Source organism: Aquarana catesbeiana, linkage group LG07, assembly GCF_042186555.1.
Source record: "Aquarana catesbeiana isolate 2022-GZ linkage group LG07, ASM4218655v1, whole genome shotgun sequence".
Lineage (NCBI taxonomy): Eukaryota > Metazoa > Chordata > Amphibia > Anura > Ranidae > Aquarana > Aquarana catesbeiana.
Window position 1 is genome coordinate 163,373,821 of NC_133330.1, and position 18,930 is coordinate 163,392,750.

Consider the following 18,930-nt stretch of genomic DNA (forward strand, 5'->3'; position numbering starts at 1 on the left):
CCACCAGCTCGTTTTCTAAGGTCAAGAGTTCCCAAAGATCCAGTAAAGCGAGAACCGCTACTACTGGCCTTAGATCGCTTACTATCCCAGGGAGTGATAGTAGAAATTAACCCAAAAGATCAGGGTTCAGGGTTCTACTTGAATCTCTTCACCGTTCCAAAGCCAAATGGAGAGGTCAGACCCATCCTAGATCTGAATCAGTTTCTACACATTCGATCCTTCCGAATGCAGTCAATTCGTTCGGAGGTCTCCACCCTGCAGGGGGGAGAATTTATGGCATCAATAGATATCAAGGATGCATATCTTCATGTGCGGATTTTTCCCGCTCACCAAAGATATCTAAGGTTCGCGGTAGACCAGCGCCATTTCCAGTTTGTGGCCCTTCCTTTCGGTCTCGCTACAGCTCCTCGAATTTTTACAAAAATTCTAGACCCTCTCTTAGCAAATCTAAGAGCTCAGGGCATAACTGTGGTAGCTTATCTAGACGATTAGAGCAATCGGTGGCACACCTGAACCACGATGTCTTCAAGATAGTAAGACATTTGGAAAGACTAGGCTGGATAATCAACCTAGAAAAGTCTTCTTTGCAACCTTCAACAAGGTTGGAGTATCTAGGCATGATCATAGACACCGCTCAAGGCAGGGTGTTTCTACCAGAGCCAAAGGTCAAGGCCGTAAGAGCTTTAGTCCGCTTAATATTAAGCAAAAAAGAGTCCATCCATTCGGCTATGTATAAGACTGTTAGGAAAGATGGCTGCCACTTTCGAGGCTGTTCCATTTGCCCAGTTTCACTCAAGGCTCCTGCAGAGAAGCATTCTCGCAGCTTGTGAAGACTTACAGAAAACGTTTGACCTCTGTCATTGCCAACAAAGGATATATATAACAAAGTATTGAGATGAACTTTTGATATTGACAAAATACTTATTTTCCACCATAATTTGCAAATAAATTCTTTCCAAATCAAAAAATGTAGTTGTCTGGATTTGTTTCCACGTTTTGTCTCTCATAGTTAAGGTAAACCTATGATGACAATTACAGGCCTCTCTCATCTATTTAAGTGGGAGAACTTGCACAATTGGTGGCTGACTAAATACTTTTTTGCCCCACTGTATGTCTTTTGGTCAGATAATAGACGGTGGGCCTCTTTCCCATAATCCATTCTATCTTGAATGACCAGGCTACCTCCCTTGTCAGCTTGTTTAATGACTAACAAGTTGTTGTTCATTAAAGTACTTAAAGCTGTACGTTCAGCACTAGACAAGTTGGAGGGACTCGAAGACTTGGTGTCGCACAAGTTCAAGAAATCTCTATACGTGGCCTGATAATAAGTCTCAACATAGAGACCTTTACAAGCTGAAGGGAAAAACGTGGACTTGGGTTTGAACCCTGTGTGAACCACCTCAGGAATACTGAAATTGTCACAGGGAATGCTATGGGGCAATCCATTATCTCATAATTCCATAAGTGTCACCAGAGCATCCTGCTGAATGAGTCCTTCAGCACCATCAGTGTTGGTAGCAACCTTCCCTGATGCTGTGGATTTTAAAAACTGTCTATTTGATCTTTGGCATAAAATCTTTTTACAGTTAAAGATTTAAACAGGTTCATTAGAAATTTACTAATCCAAATTTTTGGGGTCCTATAGTTGGTGCAAACACATATTTAACTTATATACAGACCCCCTTCCCCCCCTTTCTTTTCCATTTTTATATATATCATCATGATTCTATTTCATTCTATGGTATTTATTGAATTATTTATGTTCATTATTATTTTTTTTTTAATTTTTTTTCCTATTATATTCCATGTGCATTTTTATTTTTCATTCATCCATTAGCTTATCGGTTTGCTTTTTATCTAATCATTGTCTCAGTGTTTCCCAGTATTTGCATATTGAGTTATTTTAATTAGGTTGTTTTAATTATGGAAATTTTGCTGCGGTGGAGAAACCAGTTAAGGTTCCTTAAAAAATGCAATTCCTCCCGCGATCCACTCCTATTTAAACTTCAATGGCTATCCATGTCACATGACTTGAAGAAGGGCCACGCCCCGAAATGCGTTGTCAAGACAACAGCCAGTCTCTCTCCCCACTCTCCTCGGCTTGCTCTCCACCACCCTGTGTTTCAAGCCTCGTTCTGGATCTGTGCTCCCCGAGCGTATGACGTCACGCTCAGGTGTTTCGATCTGCTGGTTTCCATCGGCGATTGTTCCGGCTGTCTTCCGGGCCCCTCTCCATTCCACGGCTTTCTTGCCATCTCGCCACCCACCACCGGGGATTCAGTTGAGGCGCCATACCTTCCATCTGGTCCTACACGAGTTGGGTTTCCCCCTTCTCAGTGGATTTCCCAGGGTTTTACCACCGCAGCATTTCTTCACCAAGCCAGCCTACCTCTGACCGCCTCCACAAGGCATCGCAGAGGGGAGCAAGTTTTACAGTATTTCATCTATGCAAGGAGATTTGAATTGTTTACTCATTTACAACATGGTATCAATAAATTTAAACATGATTTTATCCTATTGAATTTTTCAGAAAATTTGTCCATACAAGACTGTCCCGATTAGCGCTTTTCATTGTGGTTGCCTTTGACTGTTTGCATTTGAAATAGCCTCATCACACACACACACACACACAAACACACATTTTATTTTAACAGATTCCCTCTAATTAGCATAATGTGACTATAGACACAACTCCAAGTACAATGCCCCAAATTCCAACTTCACAGTACACAATTTAAACTAGTTGTATACTAACTGAATGACATTTAACTTCTAAATAATATATTATGGCCAAATGCCTTTAAAAAAAAAAAAAAAAAATGCTCCCGCCAAGCTCCGGTGCCCTCCGAAGTTTACCGGAGCTGCCAGGATCCAGTCCCCTCTGTGGTATGGAGCTAAGCCAGGGGAAGATGGCCCCCATCCGGCTCCATATCATTGCAGGGCGGAAGCGACGTCAAAACGTCACTTCCGCCCATAGCTCTTAAAAAGGGACATTTTTTTTTAAACATTTTTTTTTCTTTTTATTGCATTTTAGTGTAAATATGAGATCTGAGGTTTTTTTGACCCCAGATCTCATATTTTAGGAGGTTCTGTCATGCTTTTTTTTCTATTACAAGGGATGTTTACATTCCTTGTAATAGCAATAAAAGGGACACCTTTTTTTTAAAAAAAAAAGAACAGTGTAAAAATAAACAATAAAGAGTAAAATAAATAAGAAAAAAAAATTTTTTTTTTTTTTTTTTTAAACGCGCCCCGTCCCGCCGAGCTTGCGTGCAGAAGCAAATGCATACACGAGTAGCGCCCGCATATGAAAATGGTGTTCAAACCACACATGTGAGGTATCACCGCGATCATTAGAGCGAGAGCAATAATTCTAGCCCTAGACCTTTAAAAAGGGATCTATTCCTGGGGTAGTCTATAGAGTAGACGTCCCTGGGATAGAATAGACAGCTAATTATGGTCAGAAAGGGCACTCTACACCGTTATGTAAAAAAGTTTTGTATCAAATTTTATTAAATCCTTAAATATAAAAACATTATGTTGCTTTCAATGAGGTTGATTAGCTCAAGTCCTCTGACACCACTTCATAAAAAGGTGATACTTTAAATGTATAAACATACAGATAAAGTATCAATGTTACAGATGTCTAACATACAGACAAACAATACTCACATATAACAACTGACAAATGACATATAATGCAGGCGCCTGAAGTGATCCATTTCTGCCTGACAGTCCCGGTGGCTAATTGCCTCTATGATTATTTTAATCAATATTATAAGATTATTAATAAATCAAATCTGATTATATGGTCAATGTCGGGAGTGCCAAGCAGAGATGGTCCCCGGGGATAAATTTAATTAGATATTAGCTGAATGACTGGGGTCTACTTGTTGGGCGGGGGGCGGTAATTAGGGCGGTAAATGAGGTTGAAATAAAGCTATAATGCCTAATTTGGTTGAAAGTCCTCAGAAACTTGATAGAATGTCCTCTTTGAGCTGTTCCGTTATTATTGATGTAGTTGGAATGTACACATATAGGGAATTGCTTTGAATTCAAATCATATATCAGAAACAAATCAGGCAAATAACCATTAAGAGCACTTATGTGCTTGCGAGTGTTCAATGATAATGTTCAGTAATAGTATGGACACTGTGTCACTATTTTCTTATTTCTCTAATCCTTTCAAACGCTTAACATAGCCCAAAGATCTTGCAGGGTCTTTCTATACATATCACTCATGTTAATGGAACCGGGATACTAAGTATAAAGTAAAACAAATGTTTGTTATTACGTTACCAGCTTCCTTTTGTGTGGACTCTGGTGAAGTAAGCTCCTTGCTTTTCTCGGCTGTTAGCGTTTGAATTGAGAAGCAGCTGCTAGTGAGTACTGAGTCACTGTGATCGGATCATCGCTTGTTCAGCCGCGCTGTATGACTGAGCGTCTGCAGGTGAATTGGATGGTCTTCTGGCGATTAATCGCTCATCTGTTACCTTAACGGAAGCGGGATGCTTATCCGATTATGGACACAAAGGTAGTGAAGCAGCTGCTAAGAAATATTAAGTCCCAATAGCCAGATCATGGCTTATACTGCTGCGCTGTATAGCTGGTCATACACAGGTTGGATCGGGTGATCATCTGGTAGTTAATCGCTCATATTAGCCACAGTGCTCCCGTTCCATATTAGACCATAGTAGACTTGCTAGCGGCTCTACTCGCATTTAACATCTCATGTGCAGTGGGTCACAACCAAACTGCTCCTCCGCTGCCTGATAATACTTCGGGGATCACTTCATACCGCAGCTCTGCATGTTAACGTCGATGCGTTTCGCAACGAATGAGTTACATAGCTTCAACTGGACTTCCGAGTGCTGATCCCCACCTCTGCTTTGTAGTAAATCCGGGTGTGATCGCTCCTCCTTCTCTTATTTTCTTTCATAAACAATTAAGGACAAACTTAAATGACAGTTTGGGTGATTGTCTTTCTTTCATCTGTAGCATTTCCATGTTTATTTTGTATTTAACTAACATTGCTGTATTTTTTCTTTATTTATTTATAATTGGCAACTCTTTTTTGCTTCATACGTTTCTAATCTAGGAAACAGACATTTTTCTGAATCTTAATTTCACTTTATATGTATTAAGAACTTGGTGGGAGGTTTGGTGCAAATAGTATTTTTTGGATTATGGGAGGTCATACAAACAGACAAAACACACAAAGACGACATAAAGAAAAAGTGGACTTTAGGATTAATCTAATTCCTGAGTTGTGGTCATTATCATTCATTTTAAGGGGGGGAAGCTGATGATGGTCTATATAGGACCAAAATTGGTCTGGGGGTCCCCAAAAGATGTCTGTTTCCTAGATTAGGAATGTATGAAGTAAAAAAGAGTTGCCAATTATAAATAAGGAAAAAATACAGCAATGTTAGTTAAATACAAAATAAACATGGAAATGCTACAGATGAAAGAAAGACAATCACCCAAACTGTCATTTAAGTTTGTCCTTAATTGTTTATGAAAGAAAATAAGAGAAGGAGGAGCGATCACACCCGGATTTACTACAAAGGAGAGGTGGGGATCAGCACTCGGAACGTCCAGTTGAAGCTACGTAACTCATTCGTTGCGAAACGCGTCGACGTTAACAACATGCAAAGCTGCGGTATGAAGTGATCCCCAAAGTATTATCAGGCAGCGGAGGAGCGGTTTGGTTGTGACCCACTGCACATGAGATGTTAAATGCGAGTAGAGCCGCTAGCAAGTCTACTATGGTCTAATATGGAACGGGAGCACTGTGGATAATATGAGCGATTAACTACCAGATGATCACCCGATCCAACCTGTGTATGACCAGCTATACAGCGCAGCAGTACAAGCCATGATCTGGCTATTGGGACTTAATATTTCTTAGCAGCTGCTTCACTACCTTTGTGTCCATAATCAGATAAGCATCCCGCTTCCGTTAAGGTAACAGATGAGCGATTAATCGCCAGAAGACCATCCGATTCACCTGCAGACGCTCAGTCATACAGCGCGGCAGAACAAGCGATGATCCGATCACAGTGACTCAGTACTCACTAGCAGCTGCTTCTCAATTCAAATGCTAACAGCCGGGAAAAGCAATGAGCTTACTTCACCAGAGTCCACACAAAAGGAAGCTGGTAACGTAATAACAATCATTTGTTTTACTTTATACTTAGTATCCCAGTTCCATTAACATGATTGATATGTATAGAAAGACCCTGCAAGATCTTTGGGCTATGTTAAGCGTTTGAAAGGATTAGAGAAATAAGAAAATAGTGACACAGTGTCCATACTATTACTGAACATTATCATTGAACACTCGCAAGCACATAAGTGCTCTTAATGGTTATTTGCCTGATTTGTTTCTGATATATGATTTGAATTCAAAGCAATTCCCTATATGTCTACATTCCAACTACATCAATAATAACGGAACAGCTCAAAGAGGACATTCTATCAAATTTCTGAGGACTTTCAACCAAATTAGGCATTATAGCTTTATTTCAACCTCATTTACCGCTCCCCGCCCAACAAGTAGACCCCAGTCATTCAGCTAATATCTAATTAAATTTATCCCCGGGGACCATCTCTGCTTGGCACTCCCGACATTGACCATATAATCAGATTTGATTTATTAATAATCTAATAATATTGATTAAAATAATCATAGAGGCAATTAGCCACCGGGACTGTCAGGCAGAAATGGATCACTTCAGGCGCCTGCATTATATGTCATTTGTCAGTTGTTATATGTGAGTATTGTTTGTATGTTAGACATCTGTAACATTGATACCTTAAATGTATAAACATACAGATAAAGTATCACCTTTTTATGAAGTGGTGTCAGAGGACTTGAGCTAATCAACCTCATTGAAAGCAACATGTTTTTATATTTAAGGATTTAATAAAATTTGATACAAAACTTTTTTACATAACGGTGTAGAGTGCCCTTTCTGACCATAAGTAGCTGTCTATTCTATCCTGGGGACGTCTACTCTATAGACTACCCCAGGAATAGATCCCTTTTTACATGTATATGCAATTGGCTACGACCAGAGCCTCAAAATTGGAGGAGAGGCAGAGATCTAATTATTATGCTACCTTACTATTAACTGAGAGTGAATGATTTTATGGTCACTTTAGCAGTCTTTGCAATTTTTAGTTAATGTTTGTCTTGGGATTCTAGTTGATCCAATCGGACCATATTTCACCTCTAGGTAATGCGTACCTTTGACACATGTTCATATTCTATGTTTAAAAACTTTGTGTAATTTTATATTTGGAGAACTTGTTTGAGAAATGGCTTTTGTTTTGGGAGAAGATATTGACAGAGAAATAAAGGAAACCTTTGAAGGGGACACATTACAGCCCCCGAATAACAGTGAAGAAATTAGGGAAGGATTTAAGGAACATAAAAAACTTTTGATAAAGCACCTGAACAGGAAATGGGACGTCTCATTTTTAGAAACATATATTCAACATAAAATAGTCCCGCGAGGACTAAGAGACAAGACCATCCCAGCAGAGCACTTGCATAATGATAGATTCCTTCTGAAATGGAAGGAACTATGTATCAATCATGGTATAGCAGTTATGACCTTAATAGTGGAAGAAGAAAAAATCCAAATGACAGAACTCAAAAATAAAATAGAAGAAAGTGCCAAGGGGCTAGATCTATTAAAAGAAGAGGATGAATTCTCAAAGCAAAATGAACTTTTAAAAAAAGAAATAGAAAAAGTACAACAAAACTTGAAGGCAACTAATCAAAATATAGGCGAGACACTCAGGACTTTGAAAGAGATCAGGCCTTTGACTTAATGATCAGAAGAGGGAGAAGTGGCTCAAGTCGAAGAGGATCTAGATCTCAGTCACGTAATAGACGAGATGGATCCCCTTCCACAATGGAAGAAAATGGCAATAATAAAACAGTGACTTTTTTAGAGGAGGAGGGGGTGGGAGAAAAAGTAACAAATACCCCCTCTATGAACAACCCATCTCAAAAGAAAGAAAACAAAAGCAAAAAACAGCGAGAGAACAACCCAAGGCAACAAAGGGGCGGCTCACGGACAAGGAGCCAAAACCGTTAAAAGCTACACCTAATGACGTCATGTCAGGAGAAGACAGAACTATCATTAATTTATCCTCATTTCCTCTAGCTGAGAGACACATCCAGTTATTACAACATGGAATGTCCTTTTCACCACTAAGTTCCATGGACGAATTTACCATCTACAAAGATGTGGTATTATATCTGAGAAAGGTATTTTTCAGATCACTATATGAACAAGACGGACCCATCGAACTTAATAATGGTGATCTTGATGAAGATGATCAAAATGCGATTGACATCCTCAATTCTTTAATAGAGGAAAATGAAAGGCCACAAACAACAAATTCTCCAACTAGGAGATTAGCAAATCTAAATATAAGATCTACAAAAATGCCATCGCTGGGAAAAAATAAATGGTTGAGTATGTTCCTAGAAATGGTCCAGGCAGATTTAGAAGAAATACCTTGGAAACAGATAGGTCAGGACAATCTCACTCCAACAGAACGGCAGGCGCTAAAGGAACTTAAAGAGGCAAAACAATTCATAATTAAAAAGGAGTGATAAGGGCGGTAACATCGTCCTTATGGACGATGAAGACTATGAAAGAGAAGCCAAGCGTCTTCTGGGAGACTTGAACACTTATCAAAAACTAGATCACGACCCTTTTCCAGGGGTGGTACAAGAATTGAACAGTAGATTGGATGATGCAGTGGAGACGGGCCTACTAAGGAAAAAGGAGTTTGAATATCTTGCAGTAGATGACTATAATACCCCCACCTTCTACTGCATCCCAAAAGTTTATAAATCCCTGGAAAAACCTCCAGGGAGACCAATTGTGTCTGCCATTCGAGGACCCCTAGACAGAGTAGGAAAATACCTGGATTCCTTATTAAAAACTATGGTAAACGAATTAAAATCGTTCGTACAGGACACACGCCACGTGTTGGCCAAAGTCGCAGATCTGAAAATCACAGAGGAAGCATGGTTGGTAAGTATCGATGTAGAATCATTATATACATCGATACCACACAACTGGGGAATAGCAGCAGTTAAAGGATTCCTAGAAAAAAGTTTCCCAGAATATGGGCCTCAAAATGAATTCCTTATTAAGCTCTTGGAATTCGCGCTACACCACAACTTCTTCCAGTTCTCAAAAAAATTCTATCAACAGATTAAAGGCACCTCAATGGGGGCAGCGTGGTATATGCCCTCCATGTGCTCCTTACTGTGAAGGCCAGTTATGGGTGTGGGCGGTGACCAGTGTCTTGTTACCGTTTGTATATTTGGGTCGGGGACACACTGGACGCCTCTGCTGCTATTGCTGGGTGTCCAGTGTGTGTCCTGTCCCTTTAAGGGGGCTAGGGCGGCCTCCTGGCTCACCTGTCTCACACCTATCCATTCAATGCATGTGCTTCCACTGTGGAGACACTTATAAATTTAGTGTTAGGACTGCAAGTAATACAGGGTGCCTTGACGAGGCCTTGCAGCTTTCACATGCGTTTGCAAATGTGTGCTAACTAAACCCCTGCTTTTAACATACGGTTAGACAGGTAAATTTAGTTGGTCAGCAGACTGGTTGGTGAGTTGAGCTATGGAATTGTCTTTTTCTTGTATGTATATGCCCTCCATGTGCTCCTTACTGTGAAGGCCAGTTATGGGTGTGGGCGGTGACCAGTGTCTTGTTACCGTTTGTATATTTGGGTCGGGGACACACTGGACGCCTCTGCTGCTATTGCTGGGTGTCCAGTGTGTGTCCTGTCCCTTTAAGGGGGCTAGGGCGGCCTCCTGGCTCACCTGTCTCACACCTATCCATTCAATGCATGTGCTTCCACTGTGGAGACACTTATAAATTTAGTGTTAGGACTGCAAGTAATACAGGGTGCCTTGACGAGGCCTTGCAGCTTTCACATGCGTTTGCAAATGTGTGCTAACTAAACCCCTGCTTTTAACATACGGTTAGACAGGTAAATTTGGTTGGTCAGCAGACTGGTTGGTGAGTTGAGCTATGGAATTGTCTTTTTCTTGTATGTATATGCCCTCCATGTGCTCCTTACTGTGAAGGCCAGTTATGGGTGTGGGCGGTGACCAGTGTCTTGTCAGCGTGGGCACCTGCCTACGCGTGCCTCCATCTGGGATGCTGGGAGGAAGAGGAGGTGTATAGCCACCCACTGTACCTCAGCCACGTACATACGTGGCTGAGGTACATCGATGACGTGCTGGTCGTGTGGGTGGGGGACATTGACTCTCTGCATGAATTTATTGCAGAGCTCAATGTCAAGCAGCGTAACATACGGCTAACCTACGCCTACGACCGGCACAAACTGTCTTTTTTAGACTTGACCATCAGACTCGAAGAAGGCAGGTGAGCACCCTCACCTACCGTAAACAGACGGCAGCAAACACACTACTTAGGGCAGATAGCCACCCCCCCCCCGGCTTAAAAATGGAATCCCTACAGGACAGTTCATAAGAATAAAGCGAAACTGCTCAGATACTAAAGATCTAATTAGGGAATCAAAAGAACTATATATAAGATTCCGGGAAAGGGGGTATTCCCACCGTCAGATCCGCAGTGCAAAGCAGAAAGCAGCAACACGAACTAGGGAAAGCCTACTAACTATAAATCAAAAACGTATACCATCAAAAACAACAGGGTCCAACCCCGTAAGACTCATTACTACTTATGGAGCACAATGGGGCTCTGTACGTAAAGTACTGGAGAAAAACTGGAATGTCCTCCTAAAAAATAAAAACATAGCAAAAATAGTAGGGGAGAGACCCAAGATGGTAGCCCGGAGATCAAAAAGTATAGGCGATATACTTATACATTCAGAATTCACCAAACATTATAACCCCACTTGGCTGTCCAAATTCCCACGTAGTAAGGGTATGTTTCCATGTACGAAATGTCAGATATGTCCACATGTTGAAAGAACAGACACGTTCAGAGATGCAAAAGGCGAAAAAGAATTTAAAATTAGGGAACTAATAAACTGTTCCACTTCTAAGGTGGTATACATGATTACTTGTCCGTGCCCTAAAATGTATATAGGGAAGACCAAGAGGCCCCTCAAGGTTAGAATAGGGGAACATCTGAGAGATATCCAAAAGGAAAGGGAAAGAATACTGAAGGGGGGGCCAAAAGAGAAAAAAGAAGAACGACCAGTAGCCAAACACTTCGCACAACACCATCATGGGGAAATAGAAGGTCTGAAAGTAAAAGGTATATATGTTTTGAAGTTATCTGAGAGAAGAGGGGATTTTGATTGTATTCTTTTACAAAAAGAAAAATGGTGGATCTATATGTTGAAATCTTTAGCGCCCCTCGGTATGAACACCGAGTTAAATCTACAGCCATTTTTAAGCCAATGAAATAGCTCTAAATTAAAATAACATTTTCAGACAATATATATGATCTATACTTTTTGTCGCTTATCTGATTTCGGCAAAGGTTCATCTTTTGGGGACCCCCAGACCAATTTTGGTCCTATATAGACCATCATCGGCTTCCCCCCTTAAAATGAATGATAATGACCACAACTCAGGAATTAGATTAATCCTAAGGTCCACTTTTTCTTTATGTCGTCTTTGTGTGTTTTGTCTGTTTGTATGACCTCCCATAATCCAAAAAATACTATTTGCACCAGACCTCCCACCAAGTTCTTAATACATATAAAGTGAAATTAAGATTCAGAAAAATGTCTAATGTTTCCTAGATTAGAAATGTATGAAGTAAAAAAGAGTTGCCAATTATAAATAAGGAAAAAATACAGCAATGTTAGTTAAATACAAAATAAACATGGAAATGCTACAGATGAAAGAAAGACAATCACCCAAACTGTCATTTAAGTTTGTCCTTAATTGTTTATGAAAGAAAATAAGAGAAGGAGGAGCGATCACACCCGGATTTACTACAAAGGAGAGGTGGGGATCAGCACTCGGAACGTCCAGTTGAAGCTACGTAACTCATTCGTTGCGAAACGCATCGACGTTAACAACATGCAGAGTTGCGGTATGAAGTGATCCCTGAAGTATTATCAGGCAGCGGAGGAGCGGTTTGGTTGTGACCCACTGCACATGAGATGTTAAATGCGAGTAGAGCCGCTAGCAAGTCTACTATGGTCTAATATGGAACGGGAGCACTGTGGCTAATATGAGCGATTAACTACCAGATGATCACCCGATCCAACCTGTGTATGACCAGCTATACAGCGCAGCAGTACAAGCCATGATCTGGCTATTGGGACTTATTATTTCTTAGCAGCTACTTCACTACCTTTGTGTCCATAATCGGAGAAGCATCTCGCTTCCGTTAAGGTAACAGATGAGCGATTAATCGCCAGAAGACCATCCGATTCACCTGCAGACGCTCAGTCATACAGCGCGGCAGAACAAGCGATGATCCGATCACAGTGACTCAGTACTCACTAGCAGCTGCTTCTCAATTCAAACGCTAAAAGCCGGGAAAAGCAAGGAGCTTACTTCACCAGAGTCCACACAAAAGGAAGCTGGTAACGTAATAACAAACATTTGTTTTACTTTATACTTAGTATCCCGGTTCCATTAACATGAGTGATATGTATAGAAAGACCCTGCAAGATCTTTGGGCTATGTTAAGTGTTTGAAAGGATTAGAGAAATAAGAAAATAGTGACACAGTGTCCATACTATTACTGAACATTATCATTGAACACTCGCAAGCACATAAGTGCTCTTAATGGTTATTTGCCTGATTTGTTTCTGATATATGATTTGAATTCAAAGCAATTCCCTATATGTCTACATTCCAACTACATCAATAATAACGGAACAGCTCAAAGAGGACATTCTATCAAATTTCTGAGGACTTTCAACCAAATTAGGCATTATAGCTTTATTTCAACCTCGTTTACCGCCCCCCCCCCCCGCCCAACAAGTAGACCCCAGTCATTCAGCTAATATCTAATTAAATTTATCCCCGGGGACCATCTCTGCTTGGCACTCCCGACATTGACCATATAATCAGATTTGATTTATTAATAATCTAATAATATTGATTAAAATAATCATAGAGGCAATTAGCCACCGGGACTGTCAGGCAGAAATGGATCACTTCAGGTGCCTGCATTATATGTCATTTGTCAGTTGTTATATGTGAGTATTGTTTGTCTGTATGTTAGACATCTGTAACATTGATACTTTATCTGTATGTTTATACATTTAAGGTATTACCTTTTTATGAAGTGGTGTCAGAGGACTTGAGCTAATCAACCTCATTGAAAGCAACATAATGTTTTTATATTTAAGGATTTAATAATATTTGATACAAAACTTTTTTACATAACGGTGTAGAGTGCCCTTTCTGACCATAAGTAGCTGTCTATTCTATCCTGGGGACGTCTACTCTATAGACTACCCCAGGAATAGATCCCTTTTTACATGTATATGCAATTGGCTACGGCCAGAACCTCAAAATTGGAGGAGAGGCAGAGATCTAATTATTATGCTACCTTATTAACTGAGAGTGAATGATTTTATGGTCACTTTAGCAGTCTTTGCAATTTTTAGCCCTAGACATTCTCTCTAACTCAAAACATGCAATCTGTAGAATTTTTAAAACGTTGCATATGGAGATTTTTAAAGATAAAAGTTTGTCGCCATTACACGAGCGGGCGCCATTTTGAAGCGTAACATGTTGGGTATCAATTTACTCGGCGTAACATCTTTCACAATATAAAAAAATTGGGCTAACTTTACTGTTGTCTTCGTTTTTAATTCAGAGAAGTGTATTTTTTCCAAAAAAAAAGTGCACTTGTAAGACCGCTGCGCAAATATGGTGTAACAGAAAGTAATACAACTGCCATTTTATTATCTAGGGTGTTAGGAAAAAATATATATATAATGTTTGGGGGTTCCAAGTAATTTTCTAGCAAAAAAAAAAAAAAACATTTTAACTTGTAAACAACAAGTTTGAAAAATAGGCCCGGTCTTAAAGTGGTTTATTATATCACAGCTATCTTTAATATAGAGGGGTTTATTGTACAAAACTAACAACACATTTTTGCTACCTCTTTTTCCATACACATTTCTTTAGCATCCTTTATAAGCAGCTTTTTATTTTACCAATTTAAAAAAAAAAAAAAACAACATGCACTTACCATTTAACATATAACCTTACTAGAAAATGGGAGTATGGTCAATGGAAAACAAAGAAGATAGTAGCATTTATACCTGATAATCAGTATCCAGTAAGAATAGTAAACGTCTTAGGAGGACGATTAAGTGTGAAAGTTGGGAAGATTTGCCAGGACAATATTTCACCTATGAATTAAAAAGTACAGTAAGCATTACAGCAGCCAGTTTTAGAAAAAATAAGTGATAGACAGAAATACAACCTCATTGCAATAAAATGAAACGGGTCCAAGTAAAAAAAGAATGTTACATACTTAGGCGCACACAGGGAGTATGGCTCAATCCCAGTTGAGTACAAGTTAATTGATTAAAAAACCTCTTCCTGTTGTTTTTCAATTCACAAACACATCTTGATTATCAGTAGCAATTACTATATAACCGTAGCTGAACATACAAGTAGGCTGAACAAGTGAAACCAATGTTTCTCCATTGCATGGATGGCCAAAGTCACTATTTAGCCACCTTTTTTTCTACCTGATTGCAAAGTGGTGTCAGCAGGGCCCTGACGATTCGAATTTCAACCGATTTAAGAGGAATCTGACAAAATTCAAGCCATTTATTGACAGATTATTCCAAGAGTCATCTTATTCAAAAGTCTAAAAGCACAATTTGTTAAGGGGGACTAAAAAAAAAAAAAAAAAAAAAAAAAAAAAAAAATAGACAGTAAAAGCGCATAACCCCCTATAGTGTGCACTAGCCTCAGTCCAAAGCACCTACTGTAATTTCTGTCTCCTTTACCTTTCCTCTCCTATCGGTTTTAGTGATTTCTGGTTATCCCGACTCTGAATTTTCAGGTGAGGGCCTCACACAACCTTTCAGCACACAGTGTGTGATTGACAGCCTCAGCTGTGCATGTTTTTTTCACTATAAGACTTTGTAGAGAGGGGGTGTGTCCTTTCCCTCCACTCAGGTCTCAGATCACACTCAGCTCTCCTTTCTATGCTGTGCAGTGTGTGATGTCAGATCCCTGTGTGGTTAAAAGGCTGTAGAGAGAAGAGTGCTGCAGATAAACAGGTACAACTTATATAAGAAGCTTTGTTTCAACTCTGTATTTTACCACTTCAGTGGGTAGCGGGTTTAGCGTTTACAACCACTTTAATCACCCTACTTAATTTCAGTAAGATGATCCGTAAATCCTGAAAAAGGTTTTTTTTTTTTTTTTTTTTTTAACTGAAAGTGACAGGGTAATCCAATCAAAGATTGGGTACAAATTAGCCTGTAATTCATCTAAAGCATGTGTCAAACACAAGGCCCGGGGGAACGAATCCGGCCCTCCAACCTCTTCTGCGGAAACCCTCTCATTGTTGCCCTCACCTTGTTTCAGCAGTCAGCAGCAGAGAGGATGACAGAGCTCCTCCCCCAGATTCTGCACTTCTCCATGCAACCACAGAGAGGCTCATTTCTGCCCCTCCGTCCCATCCCCATCTCAGAAGTCAGCAGCAGAGAGAAGGATAGATATCCGCCTACAGATCCTGCGCCTTTCTGTGCAACCACAGCACTGCCTCCTCTTCACTCTCCCTGTTCTCAGCATTCAGCAGACTGCAGCCCTCCTCTGGTCCTCTTCCAGACTCTGCACTTTCTGCTTCCCAGCTCCGCCCCTAGCTTCTTCCCTGCAGCAGCACATGCTAAAAGGGTGCACTGTGATGTAAGGGAGGGTGAGGGACCCTTGACTTCTGATGGCAGGGGGGGGGGGGGTTCGACATCAGATGTAAAGGGAGTGAGGTGCTCTGGACATCTACTCTTACAGATACAACCAATATGCTGATGCGGCCCGTGATGAAATTTAGTTTGACACCCCTCATCTAAGGTGTTCTTTACCATCTTAGTTGCTAATAGAATACATTCATGTAATAATTATATTACATTCCATCCCCTCAATGGCAACAGAGTTTCAACTTATAAACTTCTCCAAAGGACTAGATAAATCCATTATTTATAATGTCTTGTTTGCCACTGGGCGCATCAGATGATTTCTGCTCCCTTTTCTGTGCATTACTAGTAAAATCAATAATAAAACTCATTTAACTGCTTCAATACCGGGCATTTTCACCCCCTTCCTTCCCAGACCAATTTTTAGTTTTCAGCGCTGTCGCACTTTGAACGACAATTGCGCGGTCGTGCGACGTTGTACCCAAACAAAATTGACGTCCTTTTCCCCACAAATAGAGCTTTCTTTTGGTGGTATTTGATCACCTCTGCAGTTTTATTTTTTGCGCTATAAACAAAAGAAGAGCGACAATTTTGAAAAAAAAACACAATATTTTTTACTTTTTGCTATAATAAATATCCCAATTTAAAAAAAAACAAAAAAAAAAAAACAAAAAAAAAAACAAAACATTTTTTTCCTCAGTTTAGGCCGATACGTATTCTACATATTTTTTGTAAAAAAAAAATCGCAATAAGCGTATATTGATTGGTTTGCACAAAAGTTATAGCGTCTACAAAATATGGGATAGATTTATGGCATTTCTAAAAAAATTTTATTTTTTTTACTAGTAATAGCGGCGATCTGCGATTTTTTTCGTGATGGCGGACACATCGGACACTTTTGACACATTTTTGGGACCATTCACATTTATACAGCGATCAATGCTATAAAATTGCATTGATTACTGTATAAATGTGACAGGCAGGGAAGGGGTTAACCACTAGGGGGAGATGAGGGGTTAAATGTGTTTCCTAGGGGAGTGATTCTAACTGTAGGGGGTGGGGACTCACAAGGGGAGGAGACCGATCGGTGTTCCTCTGTACTGGGAACACCGATCGGTCTCCTCTCATCTGACAGGACGTGGATCTGTGTGTTTACACACACAGATCCACGGCCCTGTTCGGTTAACGGGCAATCACGGGTGCCCGGCGGCAATCGCAGCCGCCGGGCACACGCACCGGGTCCGAGCAATGCCGTGGGCGTAGACGGCCGGGAAGCCCAGGACGTCATACGATGGCCACCCAGGATGGGAGATCCCATCTCAGGCCGTCATTTGACTATGGGCGGGTAGTGAAGTGGTTAAAGAGGAACTATAGTCTGCTTACATAATTTTGTAATAAAAACATCTTTGCTATTCTGAAGCTTCCCTCCAACCACTTTGCATATTATTTTATATATACTGTGACTCTGTACTTGCCAAATATGCTTCAGAAATCTCCCTCCACTGAGTCTGGCTGCAACCATTTTAACTGTGGACAGCTGAAGCTGCTGCCTGTTCACTTCCTGGATTTACACAGAGGCTCATCTCCAGGCTCTCATTGGCCCTCTTATGACTCATCCCCCCCTCTATCTGGCAAACTCTCACGTGAGTTAGAGAGAGAGCTGTACATGATGTCATAAGCCTAGGCTTTATACTAGACAAGAAACAGAAAGTGGGCTGTATAAGGTATTTACTGCCAGAAAGAAAATGTTTTACTATCCAAAGTTAAAACAGGGGCAGAAGATTTAATAGATGGAAAGTTGAAAAAATGACTTAAGGTCTGCTTTAAATTAAAAACACCAGGAAAATGTATACACCCTTGGCCTCAGAAGAAAATGTCTTCTTGTAGGTATTTTATATAACTGTCTACCAGTTTTTTGTTTTTTTTTTACAACAGTGAAATTTGTGACCACACCTCAATGCAAAATTCCTTCAGATGCAAGATGTTTGTGAACTACCTTGCATAAACATATTTTACACGCCCTCCCCCACATTTCAAAAGAGATCTAAATTAGGGCTTTGACTATGCCAATCAATAATCTTCCATTTCTTATTTTCTAACCATTGCTTGGTAGATTTACCATACCACCCAACTTTTTGAGACAGAAGCAAGGGACACCTATTAGCAAAAGTATGTAGGCATAGGACACACCCCCTGCCACGCCCCCTTAAAGGTGAATTATGCAAAAAAAAGTTAGTTAAACCCAAAGATGCTTTTTTTACCACTATTACTTTATACTTGCTTTTGGCATTTACAAATGCAGCAATTTAGAAATTGATTTAAAGGCACTGGGAAACACATGAACGATAAATAGTTCATTTTATATACAACTATATAGATCAGATCAATATGAGAGACAAATGAGGAGGAATGAGGGACAGGGGGAATTTGTTCCAAATCAGGGACAGTTGGGAGCTATGGATTTACGAAAACTGGAAAACTGTTCTGTGGCAAGATGAATCAAGATTTTGCATTCTTTTTGACAACCATAGGTGCGTGTCCTCCAGACTAAAGGGAAGAGGGACCTTCTGGCTTGTTTTCAGTGCTCAGTTCAAAAGCCTGCATCTCCAATGGAATGGGGGTGCTTAACTGGCCCACCTGCAATTCAGACCATTTACCAATTGAAAAATATTTGGCACATCTTGAAACGAAAAAGCAGTTAGAATCCTACATCAGGCAAGAATGAGGCAACATTCCTCTCCCAAAACTCCAACTGGTCTCCTCAATTTCCAGACATTAAACAGAATGTTGTTAAAAGAAGAGGGGGTGCTACACCGTGATAAATATGGCCCTGACCAAACTTTTTTGAGACACGATGCTGCCATCAATTTCAAAATTACCTTATTTTTTTCTATTGTGAATAAAATATGGGTTTATGAGATTTGCAGATCATTGCATTCTGTTTTTATGTAGACATTTCACAGCATCCCGACTTTTTTTGGAATTGGGGTTGTAATAAAGTAAGCACTTCTGATACTCAAGATGTGTTTACAAATA

General features: G+C 40.2%; 1 protein-coding gene across 6 annotated transcripts in view; it reads right to left on the reverse strand.

Moving 5' to 3' along the window:
* Positions 1–18,930, reverse strand: part of FIRRM (FIGNL1 interacting regulator of recombination and mitosis) — a 399,519-nt gene that overhangs the window by 192,129 nt on the left and 188,460 nt on the right. For all 6 annotated transcript variants that reach the window (XR_012235300.1, XM_073592830.1, XM_073592831.1 and 3 more), the window contains one exon: positions 14,284–14,373. Coding sequence is in view for 5 of the 6 variants with exons in the window: in XM_073592830.1 (XP_073448931.1) it covers positions 14,284–14,373 (90 nt within the window). In the remaining variant the exon portion in view is untranslated. The remainder of the gene's footprint in view (positions 1–14,283; positions 14,374–18,930) is intronic.